General features: G+C 44.7%; 1 protein-coding gene across 2 annotated transcripts in view; it reads left to right on the forward strand.

Moving 5' to 3' along the window:
- The window catches only part of dclk2a (doublecortin-like kinase 2a), a 670049-nt gene that overhangs the window by 267258 nt on the left and 384309 nt on the right, over window positions 1–18482 (forward strand). For both annotated transcript variants that reach the window (XM_041199370.1, XM_041199378.1), the window contains one exon: window positions 18302–18396. In XM_041199370.1, the coding sequence (XP_041055304.1) occupies window positions 18302–18396 (95 nt within the window). The remainder of the gene's footprint in view (window positions 1–18301; window positions 18397–18482) is intronic.

Below are 18482 nucleotides of genomic sequence, written 5' to 3' on the forward strand. Positions count from 1 at the left end.
CACTCGTTTGCCAAACAGAAAGAAAGGTGCACAGGAGCTGTGGACAATAACATGATTTCACAGACAGAAGAAAGTGTTCCACATATGGATCAAACTGCAGAGCTTGTGAAAAGCCCAATAATTTGGAAAAGATGTGCGGATCAAAGAAAGAAGATAGTTAACGAGATATCAGAGACTGAGCAACAGGGTGAATAAGAAGTAAAATAAATCAAAATATCTATACCTTGGAAGATGATAATGAGTTTAAAGACACAAAATGCATCGGAAACATACAAATGCATGAAACATCTCAATGCAGCAGTTCCCAGAGAAAAGGAATTCATACAACCATGCAGATCAGGAAAAGGGTGAGAAATAAGCCCACAGTCATAAATCTGAAGCTGAAGGTAGAAACTAGAGCACAGAGTAACGTCATCTTGTTCAGACTTTACCAAAAGATCATCCCTGAAAATTTGAAAGAAAATGGATACCCAGGGAAAGGCGTTCTGAGACTGAGCAACACCATGCTAACAACATATGGGGGAACTGAGATTCAACTGCTATGGACAACCCAAATCAGAAGGATACACAAAGAAAAGGCTGTTAACTGTAACCCGTATTTTCACCACAATGGAGAGGCACTCTGTTGTGGTGATAATCCCGGAAATGGCCAAAACTTCTAAGTCCTGCCCCACCACCCGGCATTTCCTATCTTCGCGGGAACAGGACTGGAGTTGAGCTGGAGTTCGCATATGCATGATTTGTGGAGGCAGCTGGCCATTTCAATCACTAGTTGCCTCCGTTGAAGTGGGATTTTGGAAGAACAGGAGTGTGGAACCCAGGGTGTGCAGATTAGAACAGATAAGAGGAGATCTGAACTTGGTGGATACATTTGGATAGCCAAAGCCCTTTGGAGAGGTAAGGTCCCCCTTTATATAGGGTCCAGTGACACTTTTGGAAGAGGTATGGTACCTTTTGGAGATGTAAGGCACTCTTTGGGATTGTTATAAGTGAGCATGATTATGTACTTTCTACACAAACTCATTTGAACCGTCAATCTGTACAAGAGCTGTCCAGCTGTCAAGGAATTGTCCAGTTGTCAAGGAACTGTATAAGAGCTGTCCAACTGTCAAACCTGTCCAGCAAGTGTCAAGCTGTCAAGAGCTGTCATTGAACTGTCCAAGGATACTAGGTGAATTAGGTGGAGGAGTTAAGGGCAAAGAGTGGTGGGCAGAGTACATGGGTTGGCACTAAGTTGGCATGGGAGTATGGGGGGTGGGTAGGGGTACCAAGTTGGCATAGGGGATGTGGGGCCATGAGTTGGCATAAGCTGGCATTGGATGGGCCATAGAGAGTGTGGGGGGGGGGGGGGGGCAGCTGGAGGAGTGTTTTTTGTTTTATTTTTAATTTTTATTTATTTACATACTGTGGCAGGGAATAGAGACAGGCCTTGCACCCAGCCCACCTCCACACCCGGTAGCCTGTGCATTCGTTCTGGGGTCACCTGCCAAACTGTCAAAGGCCTATTAAGGCCATTAGGGAGATAATTAAGATAATTAACAGCACTCTCCGTCCAACCTTAAGGTTGGCGGGCAGGCGAAGAACCCAAGCGGCCTTCGCATTTTTCAGGAAACCTCATCCACTGGCGGGATGAGGTCTTCTGAAGGTTTAATAATATCAATAAATAAATTCTGATAAATTGACAAACATGTCCCAGCTCATGTGACACTGTCACATGAGGGGACATGTGTAAATAATTTTATCTTTATTTAAAAATTTTAATATGAACAAGGTAAGGTTCATGGAGTTCTGCTGCTGATTCCATGGGAGCTGCTTTCATATTGCAGTAATCCAATGCCCCTCACCTATTTGTACCAAGAATCACCCTTAAAGAGTGGTTGCTAGATGGCAAAGGATATGTTTGTATGTATGTTTGTTTGATGCAATCTTCAAACCTGGCTGATGACACCTCTGAGGAACCCAATCAGAGAACATCAGGAGCCATACAACATGAGCCATGTGACAACCAGATGTATCATCAGTCAAGCCTTCGTTATGCTGAGGTTACAATTCAGGTGAATAAACAGGTCAGGAGAAGCCCTTCAGTACTCACCAGCCAGGGTCTCTGGAATAATCGTTGCCTGCACGCAATTATACAAGGCATTGAGTGGTCGAGCCAGGAATTTTAAATGGAATGTACAAAATCAGATAGAATCGTGATTTAACATATCTGAAAGTTGGTAACTCTGATAACATTCCCTCTTTTTTTCTTGGAATACACATGATTCGTTTAAGTGCATAATCCCTTTAAATTTTCTGCACAGCCACATGTGTGGTAATTTAAAAAGGGCGACTTGTGTGCAGCTTGCACAGGGCTTTCTGATTGCTGTGCAGCTGTGTTTAGAGGGAGGTTTAGAGGGAATGTTGTCTCTAATACAGTATTCCTTCAGTACAGCGCTGAAGTGCTCTCCCTGAGTGCACAGATAATCCCCAACCCGTTCAAGTCCCACCGATCCATGGAAAACCCTAGAACCATAGTTACAGCACAGAAGGAGGCCATTCGGCCCATCTTGTCCATGCCAGCCCGAGGACACCCAGGTGCCCTTTCTAATCCTACCTTCCTGCACCCGGCCCTTAGCCCGGCAGCTTATAATAGTTAAGGTGCAGATCCAGGTACTTTTTAAAAGAGTTTAGTTTCCACCTCTGCCACCAATTTGGACTGCGAATTCCAGACACCCACTACCCTCCGCGTGAAAAGGTTCTTTGTCATGTCCCCCCTACATCTTCTGCCAATTATCTTGAACCTATGTCCCCTGGTTCTAGAATTCTCCACCAAGGGAAACAATTTTATCCTGTCCACTCTATCTATTCCCCTCATAATTTTGTACGTCTCAATCAAGTCACCTCTCAGCCATCATTGTTCTAAGGAAAATAACCCCAACCTATCCAATCTCTCCTCGTAGCTACACTTTTCTAACCCTGGCAACATTCTTGTAAACCTCCTCTGCGCTCTCTCCAGAACTATTACGTCCTTTCTGTAATGTGGTGACCAGAACTGCACACAATACTCTGGTTGTGGCCTCACCAGTGTTTTATATAATTCCAACATTATATCCTTACTTTTATATTCTATACCTCTGCCAATGAAGGAGAGCATTCCATATGCCTTCTTTACAACCTTGTCTACTTGAACTGCTGCCTTCAGGGACCTGTGTACTTGTACACCAAGATTTCTCACTTCATCTACCCCTCTTAGTATATTCCCATTTATTGTGTAATCCCTGTAACTGTTTGACCTCCCTAAATGTATGACCTCACACTTCTCTCTGTTAAAATCCATCTGCCACTTTACCGCCCACTCCACCTCCCAAATTAATTCTCCCCAAGTTACAGCTTGCCAGCCAGCTAAACCAGCCAGAATTCCTTCCCTACCAGAGGGTGTTGGTAGTATTCAAATGAGGACTGAACCCAAAATTGGGCCTTGTTTTGGCATGATGGGTAAGTGAAACAGCTGCACTGCTGACTCCATGCCTGTCACAACCAGAAGTCAAATATATCGGCCCTGACTCATTTACTCAACAAACAACGTGGCTTAGGTCCTGCAGGCAGTTTTCCCCTAAGCCTCCAATTCCAGAATCACAAAACCACAGAATTGTTACAGCGCAGAAGGAGGCCATTTGATCCATCGTGTCTGCACTGGCCCTCCAAATGTGCCACTCCCCCACCGTCTCCCCATAACCATGCACATTTTCCTTTTCAGATCGCTACGTAATTCCCTTTACAATGCTCGATTGAAGCTTTCTCAGGCAATGCATTCCAGATCTTAACTACTCATTGTGTGAAAAAGATTTTCCTCATGTCGCTTTTGCTTCTTTTGCCAATAATTTTAAATCTGTGCCCTCTCGTTCTCGATCCTTTCGTGAGCGGGAACAGTTTCTCCCTATTTACTCTGTCTATGCCCCTCACGATTTTGAATACCTCTATCAAATCTCCTCTCAGCCTTCTTTTCTCCAAGGAAAACAGTTCCAACTTCTCCACCCTGTCTTCAGAACAGAATTTTTTCATCCCTGGAACCTCACATGAATCTTTTCTGCACTCTTTCCAATGCCTTCACATCTTTCCTAGAGTGCAGCGTCCAGAACTTCATGCAATACTGCAGCTGAGGCAGAACTAGTGTCTTATACAAATTCAATATAACCTCCTTGCTCTTGTAATTTACGCCAGTGTTAAGAAAGCCTATATTCTTTACTAACTGCTCTCTCAACCTGTCCTGCCACCACACTGACTTATGCACATATTCACCAAGGTTCCTCTGCCCCTGCACACCCTTTAGAGTTCTACCCTTTATTTTATCTTGGGAGGAATTTTCTGTGCCCCTTAGCGTTAGGCATCATGGCAGTCGTGAGCGGATAATGTGGTGGGAAGACCAAAAATCGGTTTCACGATGTCATGAAACCAGTTTGCAATCATCTGCTCTGCCTGTCATTTGCGGGCCGCGTTCCCCATTGTCGGACATTGGGAACTTCATTGTTGTTGTACATCTGCATATCATTGTAAGCCCAGCTCACCAGAATCATCCCCCCGCCTCCACGCTGGATCATCCGAGCAATCACGCTGACGTATTTCACAACAGCAATTATAAGGCATGCACCTGGCAAGCTGAATTTTGAGGGGAACTTGAAGGTGCATGCACAGTAATGTTGCGCATCGCCCGTGAGGGTCGCCTGTTAGACCTCAAGATTGAGGTGCCGCACATTCAGGCGAGGGCACAGGCAAGTCGCTATTTCCCGGCTGGCTGCCAAGTGTAGTGCCAGGACAACGACTGCCCTGTGGTTGAGGCAAGTTGGGGGGTGGAGGGGCAAGAGGTGTCCTGCAGTTGAAGTGAGTTGAGAGGGGCAAGGGCTGCACTGTGGTTGATGGTAGTGCATAAGCATTTGCTGGGTGGGGTGGAGGGAAGCGGCTACGCATCAGGGAAACCTTGTATAAAGTGACCATTTCTCTGCAGCTGAGACAGTTCAGACGCAGCCACATTGAAATGCTTGGAGTCGGGCGTCCAGCTTATCTGCCCACTCAAGCAATGCAGAGGCATCAAAGTGCCACCAAATGCTCCAGAGCTTTTCACCCCTCAGGCACAGACTGCAAACCAATGAGCATTTTAGTGGGCTGAAGAATAATTGGATGCCTGTGCACGTTGTACAATCTCCTTGAGAAAGCTGGCCATGGAGCAGTCACTGGCGGAGATGCTCACAGCCCCTTGCAATGTCAGCATTCGCGTTTGGACCAGTCTCCCCCATCGTTCAGGCCAATGGTGCAGCCCTGCAGTGCGGGTTAGGAGAATGCCTGAGCTGAGAGCACAGCATGCAGTCCAATGGCTGAAGCTGCCGCCAATTGGTCAGGTGGAGTGTTGTGAAGTTGGATGGGGTCTCAGGCAGTCATGCAGCGCACTGAACTCTGGCCATCCAAGTGGTGGTCAGCACTCTCTGGGATGCGTTAAGGGCCTTCAGACTTAACCAAGAGAGGTCCTTAGAATCCCAATGCTAAGCAATACGTCTCTCTCTTTCATCCTGCAGGAGGAGTACACCAGGAGCATGGAGCCTGATCCTAGCTGTATGCTTTACAGAGAGCAGAGGTGAAGAGGAAGAGAGTGACGGAGGCGCCTGGCTGGGCAGAGGGAGGAGCAGCACCCTCAGGAAGAAGGGGTAGCTAGGGCTCCCACGCACGCCACTGAAGAGCTGTCACTGGTCATCACCTAGCTGGACCCAGGGTCTGTAAACAGCATTTGTCATTCCTGCAGATGACCGAGAACCAGTGTTGCCGAAGACTGTGCATGACCAGGGAACTGGTCGGTCACATCTGCCAGCAGCTGGAGAATTTGGTGCCATGGGGACATGGAGGACCTCCACTGCCCGTAGCCATGAAAATGACAGCAGCACTCAATTTTTACACCAATGGCTCCTTTCAGGGCTCCACAGGGCACCTCCGTTGGATATCGCAAGCTTCCACCCACAAATGCATCCATGAAGTCACGGACACCATGTTTGCGAAGGAACACAACTTTGTGCATTTCGCCTGGGATCGGGAAAGCCAGGAAGCGACAGTGCTGGGATTTGCCCAGATATCAGGTTTCCCACAGGTGCAGGGTGCCGTCGACTGCACTCACTTGGCACTCAGATCTCCATGGCAACAAACGGTCAACTATGTCAACCACAAGGGATTCCATTCGCTGAATGTTCAGCAGGTGTGCTACCATCACAAATGCATCCTGCAAGCCTGTGCACTGTTCCCAGGGAGTGTCCACAATTCCTATATTCTGAGTAGGTCACAGGTCCCTGACATTCTCCAGGATCCACAGAGGCTGCAGGGATGGTTCATTGGGGACGAGGGCTCTGTGGGAAAGGACGTGGCTGATGACTCCCGTGCGGTGGCCTCAGACTGCAGCAGAGCGAAGGTATAATGAGGCTCATGCTGCAACTTGCACCTTGATGGAGCAAACCATCTGGATGCTGAAATGAGGTTCTAATTCCTGGACTGATCTGGACTGAAGCCCTGCAAAATAGTCCAGAGGATGTCATGCATCTTCGTCACCTGCTGTGCCCTTTCCAACCTGACTGGGAGCGCAGCTTGCTGAGGAGGAGATGAGGAGGATGTCACCAGGGATGAGGGTGAGGAGGTCCTCAAAAGCGAGGATAACGGTGATAAGGCCATCGCACTGGCCAGAGGAGGCAAGTACTCTCAGGAGGCCTTCATAGCTGCTAGATTCATGGAGGATGATGAAGACATGTAGTGAGAAAACACATTGCATTTGTGAATGTTTGACTCCAGCATGGCTGTTGGCAGCGCACATACCCTCCTTGATAAGGCTTTTGTCACGGAGATGCAGCAGAGGCCGTAATATTCACTCAGTTCCAGGAGGATGATGGCGATGTGCAGTAAAGTCACTCCATAGATCTTCACATAACCTCTGTGAATGACTCCTGTCTGGTCAAGGGCAGCATGCTTGCGCCCTATGATCAGGGTCATACCATGTAAACGCAGCCGTGAAACTTTAAATGCACCTGATCCTTTGTCCGCCTTCAGCACCTGAGCCCTTCAGGAGCATAGCGTCACTGGTCACAGATGCTGACGAGATGGAGGGGCCAGCCCCATCTCAAAGGTGCTGAGAGCACACAGAGAGAATGACGGAACTCTGTGATGCCTGCCTATGACATTCTGGCAGCAATGACAAGCACCATCAAGGTGTAGGCATCAATGATGTTTCCAGTGAGTGTGAAGCCGGACTATCACTTTGGTCTGAAAACTGCACAACGCACAGGGATGAGTTCCTGGACTGAGCCTTTATTTTGTACAAGAACTAAGGTTTCGCACCTGAGTGACACGAGCACTGCTCATCAGAACAAGGAGCCACAGGCAAGGAGATATTCTTCACAGTTTATTTACAATTTTGAACATTATACTCAAGTGATTAACACCCGTGCCCAGGCTGTGCAACTACATCTTCTTAACTTTCCTAACCCTGCCGCAATACCTTGGTGCTCCCCCGACATCTACAGCTGAGGTGGAGGCACCCTGCGAGCTGCTACGTCCTGTCTGTGATGGCGTTGATGGGCATCATCGGAAGGGCCACGGCCTGCTTTCGGGGTCCTGCTGTGTGGCAGCGGCTCCCTCCTCAGCCTGCAGAGCTGTAGCTGCTGGTGTCACAGAAAGAGGGAATTAGGATGGGCCAGACGCTCCCGGAGTCACCTGTGTGGATGGCCCCAGGTGTGCACCTGCTGACTCTCCTCCCAGTAGGTGCCCAAGAGTCCCTGGGTGACTCCTTGAGGAGAAGGGAAAGCTAGACTGAGATCAAGCTGCCCCACGCCCCTTTTGCATTGACACTGCTAGAGGCCAACTATGGCATCAGTGGGTTCATCCCACACAACAGTGCAGGACCGATGTCTTGGACCAAGGTCTCCATGGCAGCCGCCATCCTACCAGTGTTGACCTCGGTGCGTTGGCATGCCAGCGCTTTCACCTGAGCCTGAAGGCAAACGGACTCCTCCAAGGTGCCTTGCAATCTGAGGAGTGCAGCGGATATCCCTTCCTGATGTTCCTGAATTTGTCTTTGCAGCTCCAGCAGCTGAGGCATGACCGAGTCCAGAGGCTCATCGTGTGACTCGGACTCAGCAGATATCTGGCTTCTAGCAGTCCTCCGAGTGCCGGTGACCTCGCATGTCCCTGCCTCCGCCTGCCATGGATCAGACACTACGTTGTGCTCACCAGATTGTGATCCCAGGGCTACTCTTGAACTAGGTCCCACTGAGGTGTGTACCTCTGTGCTGGTGGAGGGTGGCACTCTGACGGGTCTTCAATGTGGGTGTCTTCAGATTCTTCTTCCAAGGTGCCTTCGGAGCTTGATTGGAGGCCCTGGGTCGTGGACTCCGTCGGCTGTTTCTAAAGTGTGCCTGCAAAAACAAGGAGAGATAATTAGTGCATGGCAATGGCCTGTGAAACAGGACACGTCACTCACAGCATGGTTGTCTGATGAATGCTGCAGTGCTGGATCCTCACCTGGTAGAGCACCACCGATCTCACTGTCAGCACAGAAACGGTCCAGATCTTCGCCAGCCAGCTAGATGACTCGATTTTCAAAGTCTGTTAGGACCTTGATATCAGGCATTCCTCCACCAGTCTGCAATCTCTGCTTCTTCTCATGTGCCAACTTGTCCTGCATGAATGCAAATGGAGAGAGTGTAAGCAGGACACCTGCCAGGCCAGATGATAAGTATGTCTGGCATGTGTGAGTGGTGAGTGATCCCATGGAACACATGAGGACAATGAAGGTGTGTGTGGGAGGGTGAATAATGATGTCCCTTGAACTTGCAGTGAGTGAGATCCCTGTGAATGTCTGATGGGTTTGTGAGTGTGTGAATTGAGAATGATGAGAATAGTATCTTATCCTGGCAAAACAGAGGAATCATTCACCTTCTTGTGGCACTGGGTGGTCGCCCTCTTTTGCAGGGCGTTGGCACTGACCACTGCTACTACCATCCCCCGAGCCAGATTGGTAATTTTGCTGCCCATCCTGTGGCCAGAGCGGGGACAGAGGACATCACAGCAGGCCTCCACAGCATCCAAAAGGCACTCGACAGAGGGGTCATGAAACCAGGGAGCTGCATTCTTCTTGCCTTTTGGGGCCATGTCTTCTGTGCAGCAGTCGTGGGCTGGAAACACAGAGGTGTGCACACAGCTGCAATTTAAATATGGCACCCGGTGTGCTGAAGCGGTGAGGTGATGGAGTATTGGGCTAATCAGAGCCTGTCCGACATCAAAATGGCATGTTTCCCAGGAATGCATGATTAACGAGGTGCGATTTGGATGATATGGCTCAAAAATCCACCATTGCGTTCTGGGGAAATTCCACCCCTTGTCTCTCTTTGTTCTTCCTACCAAAATGAGTCACTTCATATTTCTCTGCATTGAATTTCATATGCCATTTGCCTGCCCGTTGCAGCAACTTGTCTGTCTTTTGAAGTTTATTGTACACTATCCTTCTCAGAGTTCGCAATGGTTCCCAGTTCCGTAACATCAATTTTGAATGTGCCCTGTACACCAAAGTCTAGATCATTAATATATATCAGGAAGAGCAAGGGTCCTAATACTTACCCTGGGGAACTCCACTACAAATCTTCCTCCAACCTTAAAACATCCATTAACGACTGCTCCCTGTTTCCTCTCACTCAGCCAATTTTGTATCCATGTTGCGACTGTCCCTTTTTATTCCATGAACTTTGATCATAAGTCTGTTGTGTGACATTGGCCTTTTGGAAATCTATGTACAACACATCAACAACATTGCCCTCATCAACCCTCTCTGAATTACCTCATCAAAAAACTCAAGCAAGTTAGTTAAACATGACTTTCCCTTAACAAATCCATGCTGGCTTTCCTTCATTAATCCACATTTGTGCATGTGACTGTTAATTTTGTTCCAAATTATTGTTTCTAGAATTTTCCCCACTATTGAAGTTAAACTGACTGACCTGTAGTTGTAGACTTACCTTTACACTATTTTATTGAATAAGAGTGTAACTTTTGCAATTCTCCAGTTCTCTGGCACCATCCTGAGTCTAAGGAAAACTGAAAAATTATGGCCAGTGTCTCCGCAAGTTCCACTCTCACTTCCCTCCTTTGATGCATCTCATCCGATCCTGGTGCTTTACCGACTTTAAGTGCAGCAACCTATCTTACACCTCTTCTTTACCAATTTTAAATCCTTCTAGTGTTTTAATCACTTCTTCTTTCACCGTGGCCTGGTTAACGACAGATGCATAGTATTCATTTAATATCTTAGCTCTGCTTCCTGCTTCCATGCGTAAATCCTCTTCTTGGTCCCTAATCAGCTGTACTCCTCCTTTTACCACCTCTTTACCATTTATATGCCTATAGGAGACTTTGGGATTCGCTTTTATGTTAGCTGCCAGTCTCTTTTCACACTCTGTCTTTGTTTCTCTGATTTTCTTTTTCACTTCCCCTCTGAACTTTCTATATCCAGCCCGGTTTTCCATTGTATTATCCATCTGACATCTGTCATAAGTTAATTTAATATTATCCAAAATCCAGTTCGTGAAACCAGGAATTATTCCAACCCACTTCAATTTTAAGGCAAAGATCTTCTGTTTCCCATCATTTGATGTCCCCAGTGGTGTGCAGCTCATCATTCATCTAAATATATTGCTTTTTAGCTGGCTTACTGTGATTCATTCTCTAGCTTTATTCTTTCTCTGTGCTGAAGTGCTGACCATACATTTGCCATAGTAGCTTAATAGTACAACCAAAATGAAGAACTCAGCAATGGGGAATTGACAGCATAATGTGATGAAATAGGGCAATTCCTCTTATATAGTTTCTGTTTCTTTCTTCGTCTTAATCTCTATCCCGTTTCTCAACCAGAGAGCTCTGGATTTGATTGCTCTAACTTTCTCTTTCAAGAGAATATACCTTGACTGTGCCCAAACTATCTCTACTTTGAAGATAGCTCATTGTTCAGCTACCATTTTTCCTGCCAACCTTTGATTCCAATTTATTTGGCTCAGATCCATTCTTACACCATTGAAGTTGGCTTTCCCTCACTTAATTACTCTTACTGTAGATTGCTATTTGTCCTTTTCCATACCCCACCTAAACCTTATGATACAATGATTGGACAGTTTCCATTATAACTCTGGTTATATCAGAACTATATAAGAGAAATTGCCCTATTTCATCACATTATGCTGTCAATTCCCCATTGCTGAGTTTTTCATTTTGGTTGTACTATTAAGCTACTATGGCGAATGTATGGTCAGCACTTCAGCACGGAGAAAGAATAAAGCTGGAGAATGAATCACAGTAAGCCAGCTAAAAAGCAATATATTTAGATGAATGATGAGCTGCACACCCCTGGGGACATCAAATGATAGCAAACAGAAGATCTTTGCCTTAAAATTGAAGTGGGTTGGAATAATTCCTGGTTTCACTAACTGGATTTTGGATAATATTAAATTAACTACACCACACATGCACAGGAGGAATCCACTTCTCATCTGTAGGTATTGCAGAATTCTTGGACCTGCCACTTCTGTGGATTTTGCAATTGATTAATCACATAGCAATGTGTTATCCAATCTTTGCATTGATTATCAAAGAGTCTGTAAATGCCACAGCGAACAGACCTATTACCAGCAGTCCCAACCTTTTGCCTTTTCAGAACCATTAAACCTATTTAGGTTTATTTATTACTATGGCTGTTTACCTGTTATTGCTGTTTCTCATTATAATGTTATAATTCATTTATTCATATATTCCAGGAACACCACCATTACTGAACAATTAGAATGTAACATGGCAAAGAAAGGCAGTCTTTAAAATGGATAAAATGTTGTTGTATATTTGTAGTAAACTGTAAAAACTAGATTCTCTGGTATGGTTCTGGTTCACGCTGGTTGCTGAAGCATTCCAACACCCTCGCAATCCATCTGATTAAATTAGTGTTCACCTGGTCGAGTGACTTGATCTGCTAGTCTGTCCTGAAGTATGGGAAATGCTTCCACCGCATAACTTGAACCAGGAGTTAAAAGTGGTCCTTTTTACCTTTTCCATTCAGTTTGCATCTTTGTTCAAAGTAGATCTGGTCACAAATACCCATCTGAAAGTACCTTTGTCTATAGAAAGAAGATTAAAATGATACCCAGAGTTTTTTCCCCTTAAGATTTCAGGATATAATTACTGCATAGGTTCCACAAATTCCTGCTGTAATTTAGGAAAAGATTGGCAGAAATCCAGGAGAAGCAGCAAGTGAGGCCATTTCTGTGAAATTTTTGGGGCTCCCGCCGAAGTTACAGCACACTGTTGGACAAGACCTGTTGAAATCCTAGCTGACTACTTTTTTGAGTTCTCAGATAAAAACAATATACTGCAGATGCTGGAAAACTGAAACAAAAACAGAAAATTCTGGAAAAACTCAGGTCTGACTGCATCTGTGGAGAGAGAAACAAAGTTGACGTTTTGACTCTGTATGACTCTTCTTCAGACTCAAAACATCTACTCTGCTTCTTTCTCCACAGATGCTGTCAGACCGGCTGAGTTTTTTCAGCATTTTCTGTTTTTGTTTTTTGAGTTCTCCTTTGATTTTCTTGAGTAAGACCTAGCATCTTTACTATCCCTTTAACTGCTCACTTTAAGAAGCAGATGGTTTTACATCGTGGGAAACTTTTGACTAATTCTTATCAAATGTTTCAATAACATTTATACTTAAGCTAAAAAGATTTGAGAAAATCCATTAAACTGATCGTAACTCCAATCATATTAACAGCTGTCTCTGCTGTATCCCTCCTTTCCACTAGCCCACCAGGTCAAACTTCCTCTTCCTGCTATCCTAACCTTGAATGCGCATCTTTCTCTAGTTTCCTTCCCATCTCCCCTCATGCCCTTTCTGAATTTATCTTGTCCATGAGATACACCTCCTGCTCCCTTGAATCTATTCTCACTAAACTGCAGACCACCCAACTTCCCCTTCTGTCGTCATGTTAATTGATATTCTTAATGGTTCTCAATTTTCAGGTGTTGTTCCCTCCTCCTTTATATCTACCATCATCACCTTGGCCCTCAAAAGCTCAACCCTTGATCACCCCCACAGTCTTTGTAAACCCCCTTTCCTCTCCAAAGTCCTTGAACATGTTGTCACCTCCTAAACTCATTCCCACGTTTCCCAGAACTCAATGTTTGAAACCCTCCAATCAGATGTTTGCCCCTCCCACAGTACCGAAATGACTATTATCAAAGTGACAAATGACATCTGATTCACTGTGACAAAGGTAAACTATCCCTCTTCATCCATCTCAACCTGTTTGCAGCCTGTGATGTGGTTGACCGCACCATCCTTATTCCACATCTCTCCACTGCCGTCCAGCCAAATGGGACTGCTCTCATCTGGTTGTAATGCTATCCACCTAATCATAGCAACCGCTATCACTTGCAATAGCTTCTCTTCTTGCTTCCACACTGTTACCTGCAGTGTCCCCAAGGATCTATCCTTGGGCTCTTTCATTTCTCATCTACATGCCACCTTCAATGACATCATCCGCAAGCACAGAGTTAGCTTTCACACGTACGCTGACGACACCTAGCTCCAGCTCACCACCATATCTTTCAACTCCTCCATTATTGCTAAACTATCAGACTGCTTATCTGACATCCAGAAGAGGAGAAATTTTATTTTATTTTTATTTGCTTTAGGAAACCTCATCCCGCTCATGGATGAGGTTTTCTAGAAATGCAAAGGCTGCTTGGCTTTTTCGCCTGCCCACCAACCATAAGGTTGGACAAGTAGCGGAAACCTTAATTTAATAACCTTGTTAAAGGCCTTAACAGACCTTTTAATTGTCGGTGGGTGTGCTTACAAAATATTGCGCAACTGCGTGTTGATGTCAGGACGCTCACCTGACATCAGTGCATGTCGTTTTACGCTCAAGCTAAAAGTTTTACCCCCTGAGATAAACTCCTGGTTATGTATTTGTTGCACTTCCATTGAACCTCCCGACTTCTCCCCTGTCTCACCTCACTTGCTGTTGAAAATCTCATTCATGCCTTTGTTATCTCTAGACTTGACTATTCCATTGCACTTCTAGCTGGTCTCCCACCTTCTATTCATCATAAACTTGAGGTCTTCCAAAACTTGCCTGTGTCTTAACTTGCACTGAGTCACGTTCGCCTATTACCCTGTGCTCACTGACCTACACTGGCTCCCGGTTAAGCAATATTTTAATTTAAAAATTTTAATTGTTGAATTCAAATGCCACCATGACCTACCCCTCCCTAGCTCTGTAATTTCCTCCAACCCCACAGCCCTGCAAGATATCTGCATTCATCTGATCCCAGACTCTTCCCTGAATTTAATTTCTCCACCATTAGTAGCCATGCCTTCAGTCATCCAGGCCCTAAGTTCTAGAATTCCTTCCCTACCTTGTTCCTCTCCACCTCTCTACCTCACTTTCCTCTTTTAAGAAACTCCTTAAAGACAACACCTGTAACCAGAATTTTGACCCTCTGACCTAATATCTCCTTTGGTGTCATATTTTCTTCTATAATACTCCTGTGAAGCACCCTGGAATATATTATTACATTGAAAATGCTATATAAATATAAGTTGTTGCTATTGTAAATTACAAGGACAGGTCATATTCTTGTTTTCCCTTGAGTATAGAGGATTGAGGGGTGGTCTGATGGACATGTTTGAAATTAAAAGGATTTGATAGGATAAACGTAGAGATATTAGGGCGGAATAATATGATGGGGGGGGGCAGACCACCCCCTCCCACCCCGGAAACCTCGTTGGCGTAGAGCTAACATGCTCTATGTTGACCTGCCGTGCAGCAATAGAGCGCTGTGGGGCTCATTAATGAGGAGCCGAGTGGAACCGTCCCCTGGAGCTGCCAGCCAATCAGATTGGTCAGCATCTCCCTCAGTCCCAGCAGCGCCAGGAAGGCATTAGTGGCAGCTGTCGGGACTGCAGGTGAGTCATGGAGCTCAAGGTCTCGGATCCCCAGAGCAGGGAAGTCCGGGGTCTTGGCCAGGGAGGATTAGGGGAGATTATGGGGAGAGGCAATGGGGGGAAGGGGCTGGGTTTAAGGGAGGGAGCGAGTAGGAAGGAAGGGATGTTTAGTCTAAGGGGGGCCGCGGCTGCTCTGCGCTCGGCAAGGAGCAGCCCCCAAAGAGTGAACCCGTCCTCCTTCCCACCATTTCAGGTTAAAAATTGGGCTTTCCGTTCCCGCCCTGCTGCCCACGTTAAACATATTATTGCGTGGGCAGTGTATTATCAGGGTCAATAGGCTTGATAAAAACCCTGAAAGCAAAATATTGCAGCATCAAAACCCTAAAAGCAAAATATTGCGGATGCTGGAAATCTGAAAGAAAAACAGAAAATGCTGGAAAAACTCAGCAGGTCTGACAGCATCTGTGGAGAGAAAAACAGTTGACATTTCGAGTCCATATGACCTTCCTTCAGAGCTAGGCTAGGTTGATAAAAGGCCTAATTGATCTTTAATTGTTGATTTAAATATGGCAGATAGGCTGCCGATTGCAGCACCTGTCCACCCCTAGTATTATGGTGGTGAGCTCAGGGGTGGGTGGGATGGGCGCCCACCGCATTTTAAGTGTCCCGTCCCGCGAGAAACACGCCTGCTGGTGGCATGTAAAATTCAGCTCATTACTTTCTCTGGTGGGGGATCCAAGAAGAAGGGAACACAGTCTTAAAAATTAGAGCTAGACTACTCAGGAGCAAAATTAGGAAGCACTTTTTCACAGAAAGGATAGTAGAAATTTGGAACTCTCTCCTAAAAGTCTGTGGATTCTCAGTCAAATGGAGCTATGAAATCTGAGTTCAATACAATTTTGTTAGATAAGGGATTCAGCAAACATCAAGCAATGGCAGTAAAACAGAGTTGAAGTGCAGGTCAGCCATAATCTAATTGAACGGTGGAACAGGCCCAAGGGGCTCAATTTCTTACCCCTGTTCCTAATTTACCTATACTCCATTGTGCCTGTGAAACTGGCTTGATTGGCAGCTCTGTGCTCAGGGACCTCTTTAGGTTGTGATAAATGTAAAATTCAATCTTTGATTCACTCAAACCACCAGGATACCACATTATTGTAATGAGACAGATGAGGAAATGCCAAGTGGAATCGACACATTTTCCACAATGAAGGAGGAAAAATCTGATGAGTATTCAATATTGTTCTCATAGGGACTTAAGACTTGCTAGATGGGAAAAGATCAAGGTCCACCCTGTTCGCCATCTGTCAACCTGCTAGTCACATGATACATTGATAATTGAGTTATTGACAACATAGCAATCAGTCTCCATCAATTAGTCTACAGCAGACCCAGGCATGAAACTTTATTCCTCAGTGGTGGAAAAAGCTTTGGAAATCATGGATGGGGCCCGATTTTAACTCTGTGCAAGTGAATGGGTTTTGAGTGAGTTAAAATTTCAAACAGTAGGTCCGCATTTACCTCTCAAGTATATGACACTTACCACACATCATGCCTCAAATGACTCAAAATAGCCATGAGAGGTAAATGGCAAGTTACATAACAACATTGTTAGAGTTTTAGGGGAAGGTTTTGTTCTTGGCAATGACATGTGGCAGGGCAAAGAAAAGCAAAAATGGGAAGAAAATGAATAAAGTGTGTTAAAAGAAGAAAAAAAGATGCCAGGAGAAGTGTGATCGACATTGATAAATCTGAAACAATCTTTTAGAATGCTTTAAGAGCCATCAACATCATGTAAACCTGGCCAGTACTTTCCCTCTGGAATATAGCCACATTTATTGTTATTAATCAATAGCAACGTGGTATAAATTTGCTTCAGCAGGGAAAGGCACTGATGTTATAGGAGTTCTGGTGGGATTGAAATCAATTTAACAACTTAAGCCTGCAGGATGTAGCAAAGTCTATAGCTTTCAAGGATCATTGTGGGGAGGTGGGGAGGGGTGGAAATCAGTTTGTCATTCCTTGTAATAAACTATTAGAAGCTAAAATAAATGAACTCTTAGAAGGTAAAACTGAATGTTTTGTATTGATTCATCAACGGTTATTTCAAGTCTTTTCCAAAGTTTATTATCTGTTGTTTATTTGGTTTTGGTTAACATTCTGCTTTAAATCACTGCTTCTTTTAATTTATTAAAAGACAAATTAGTCATAATCCCTGCAGTGTAAACTTTTACCTTGTAATTTTTAATTTCAGTTTTTTCAACTTTTATACCTGTAAAGGGGTGAAATACACTGTCGTCCTACTTAGAACATTGCAATATGACCATAATCTCACAATTCACATTACTGATGGAAAATACCTTGGTACGTCACTTGCATTTGATTCACGGAAAGCTGGGCAGAGACCTCTCCATCGCTGACGTTGCAAAATTCTGTTTGTGCAATGTTATGTTATCATATGCTAGTTGATCTCTCACGGCTTTCCTCAGGGACCGATATTTAACCAATTATCTTGGAATCCATGTCTCTGGGTGGAGTGATCAGGAGCAGCATACAGACAGAAAACCTGGAATCACTGGATACAATAGATTAAAAAAAATTATGCTTGATTGTGGTGAGGCAGAGTATTGGAAATTAGACAGGCAAACAAGGAGGAACAAATTAAGTTTGTTTTATTTCTCCAGATACCTTACTGTCAGCCTAGGTAGTGCCTCTAATTTTAAAGATTCTCTTCTGCACCGTGCAAAGTATTTCCATTTTCTTTGTAATGAACACAGAATAAGTTGTGGAAATGGGAACGGTAACTGTGGCAACTTCAAACTGTTAGATAAAAATGGCCACTGCCTTATGTAAATGAAGTTAACTTAAAATAAAATGTTCCAGAAAGTCAGTAGCCTTCACCAGTTGGCTCGTAGCAAATTGGCAGCCTGTTTTCTGCCAAATCTGTTTTTCTTATCTTTTGAAGTTAGTGCAAAAGAAATTGGGCTCGATGTAAAATGGGCTGCAAATTTGCAATGGGTCCAATTTGCTACTGGCAAAGACCAGTTCCGCCCTTAATGTTATTTGAAGTAAACAAATAACACTGCTTTTAGCTTCAAAACCTGGATGGCACGCTGTATTAAATTTTGGGTATTAGCATAGCAAATATAAATGTTGTCCTTTGTGAAATGAAAGGCCCTGTTATTCTTCAGTTTTTAGCAACATGAAATTTCTCACTGTTCATAAGAAGCATTGGCTTTCTATCATGCTGATTATGTTGTGGGACTTTCTGTTCAAATGTTCATATTATATAAATTTTATTTTCTATGTTAACAGTAAATGGAACTCCAAGCAGTCAACTGTCAACACCCAAATCTACAAAGTCATCCAGCTCCTCCCCAACCAGCCCTGGCAGCTTGAGAGCTCACAAGGTAAAAAAAAATCCTGTCATCATACTCATAAAAGATTGGCATTTGCTGAAATTCTCTACAGTGTCCACAAAATAGGAGAGAACGGA

This window comes from Carcharodon carcharias, chromosome 1, assembly GCF_017639515.1.
Source record: "Carcharodon carcharias isolate sCarCar2 chromosome 1, sCarCar2.pri, whole genome shotgun sequence".
In the NCBI taxonomy this organism is placed as follows: Eukaryota; Metazoa; Chordata; class Chondrichthyes; order Lamniformes; family Lamnidae; genus Carcharodon; species Carcharodon carcharias.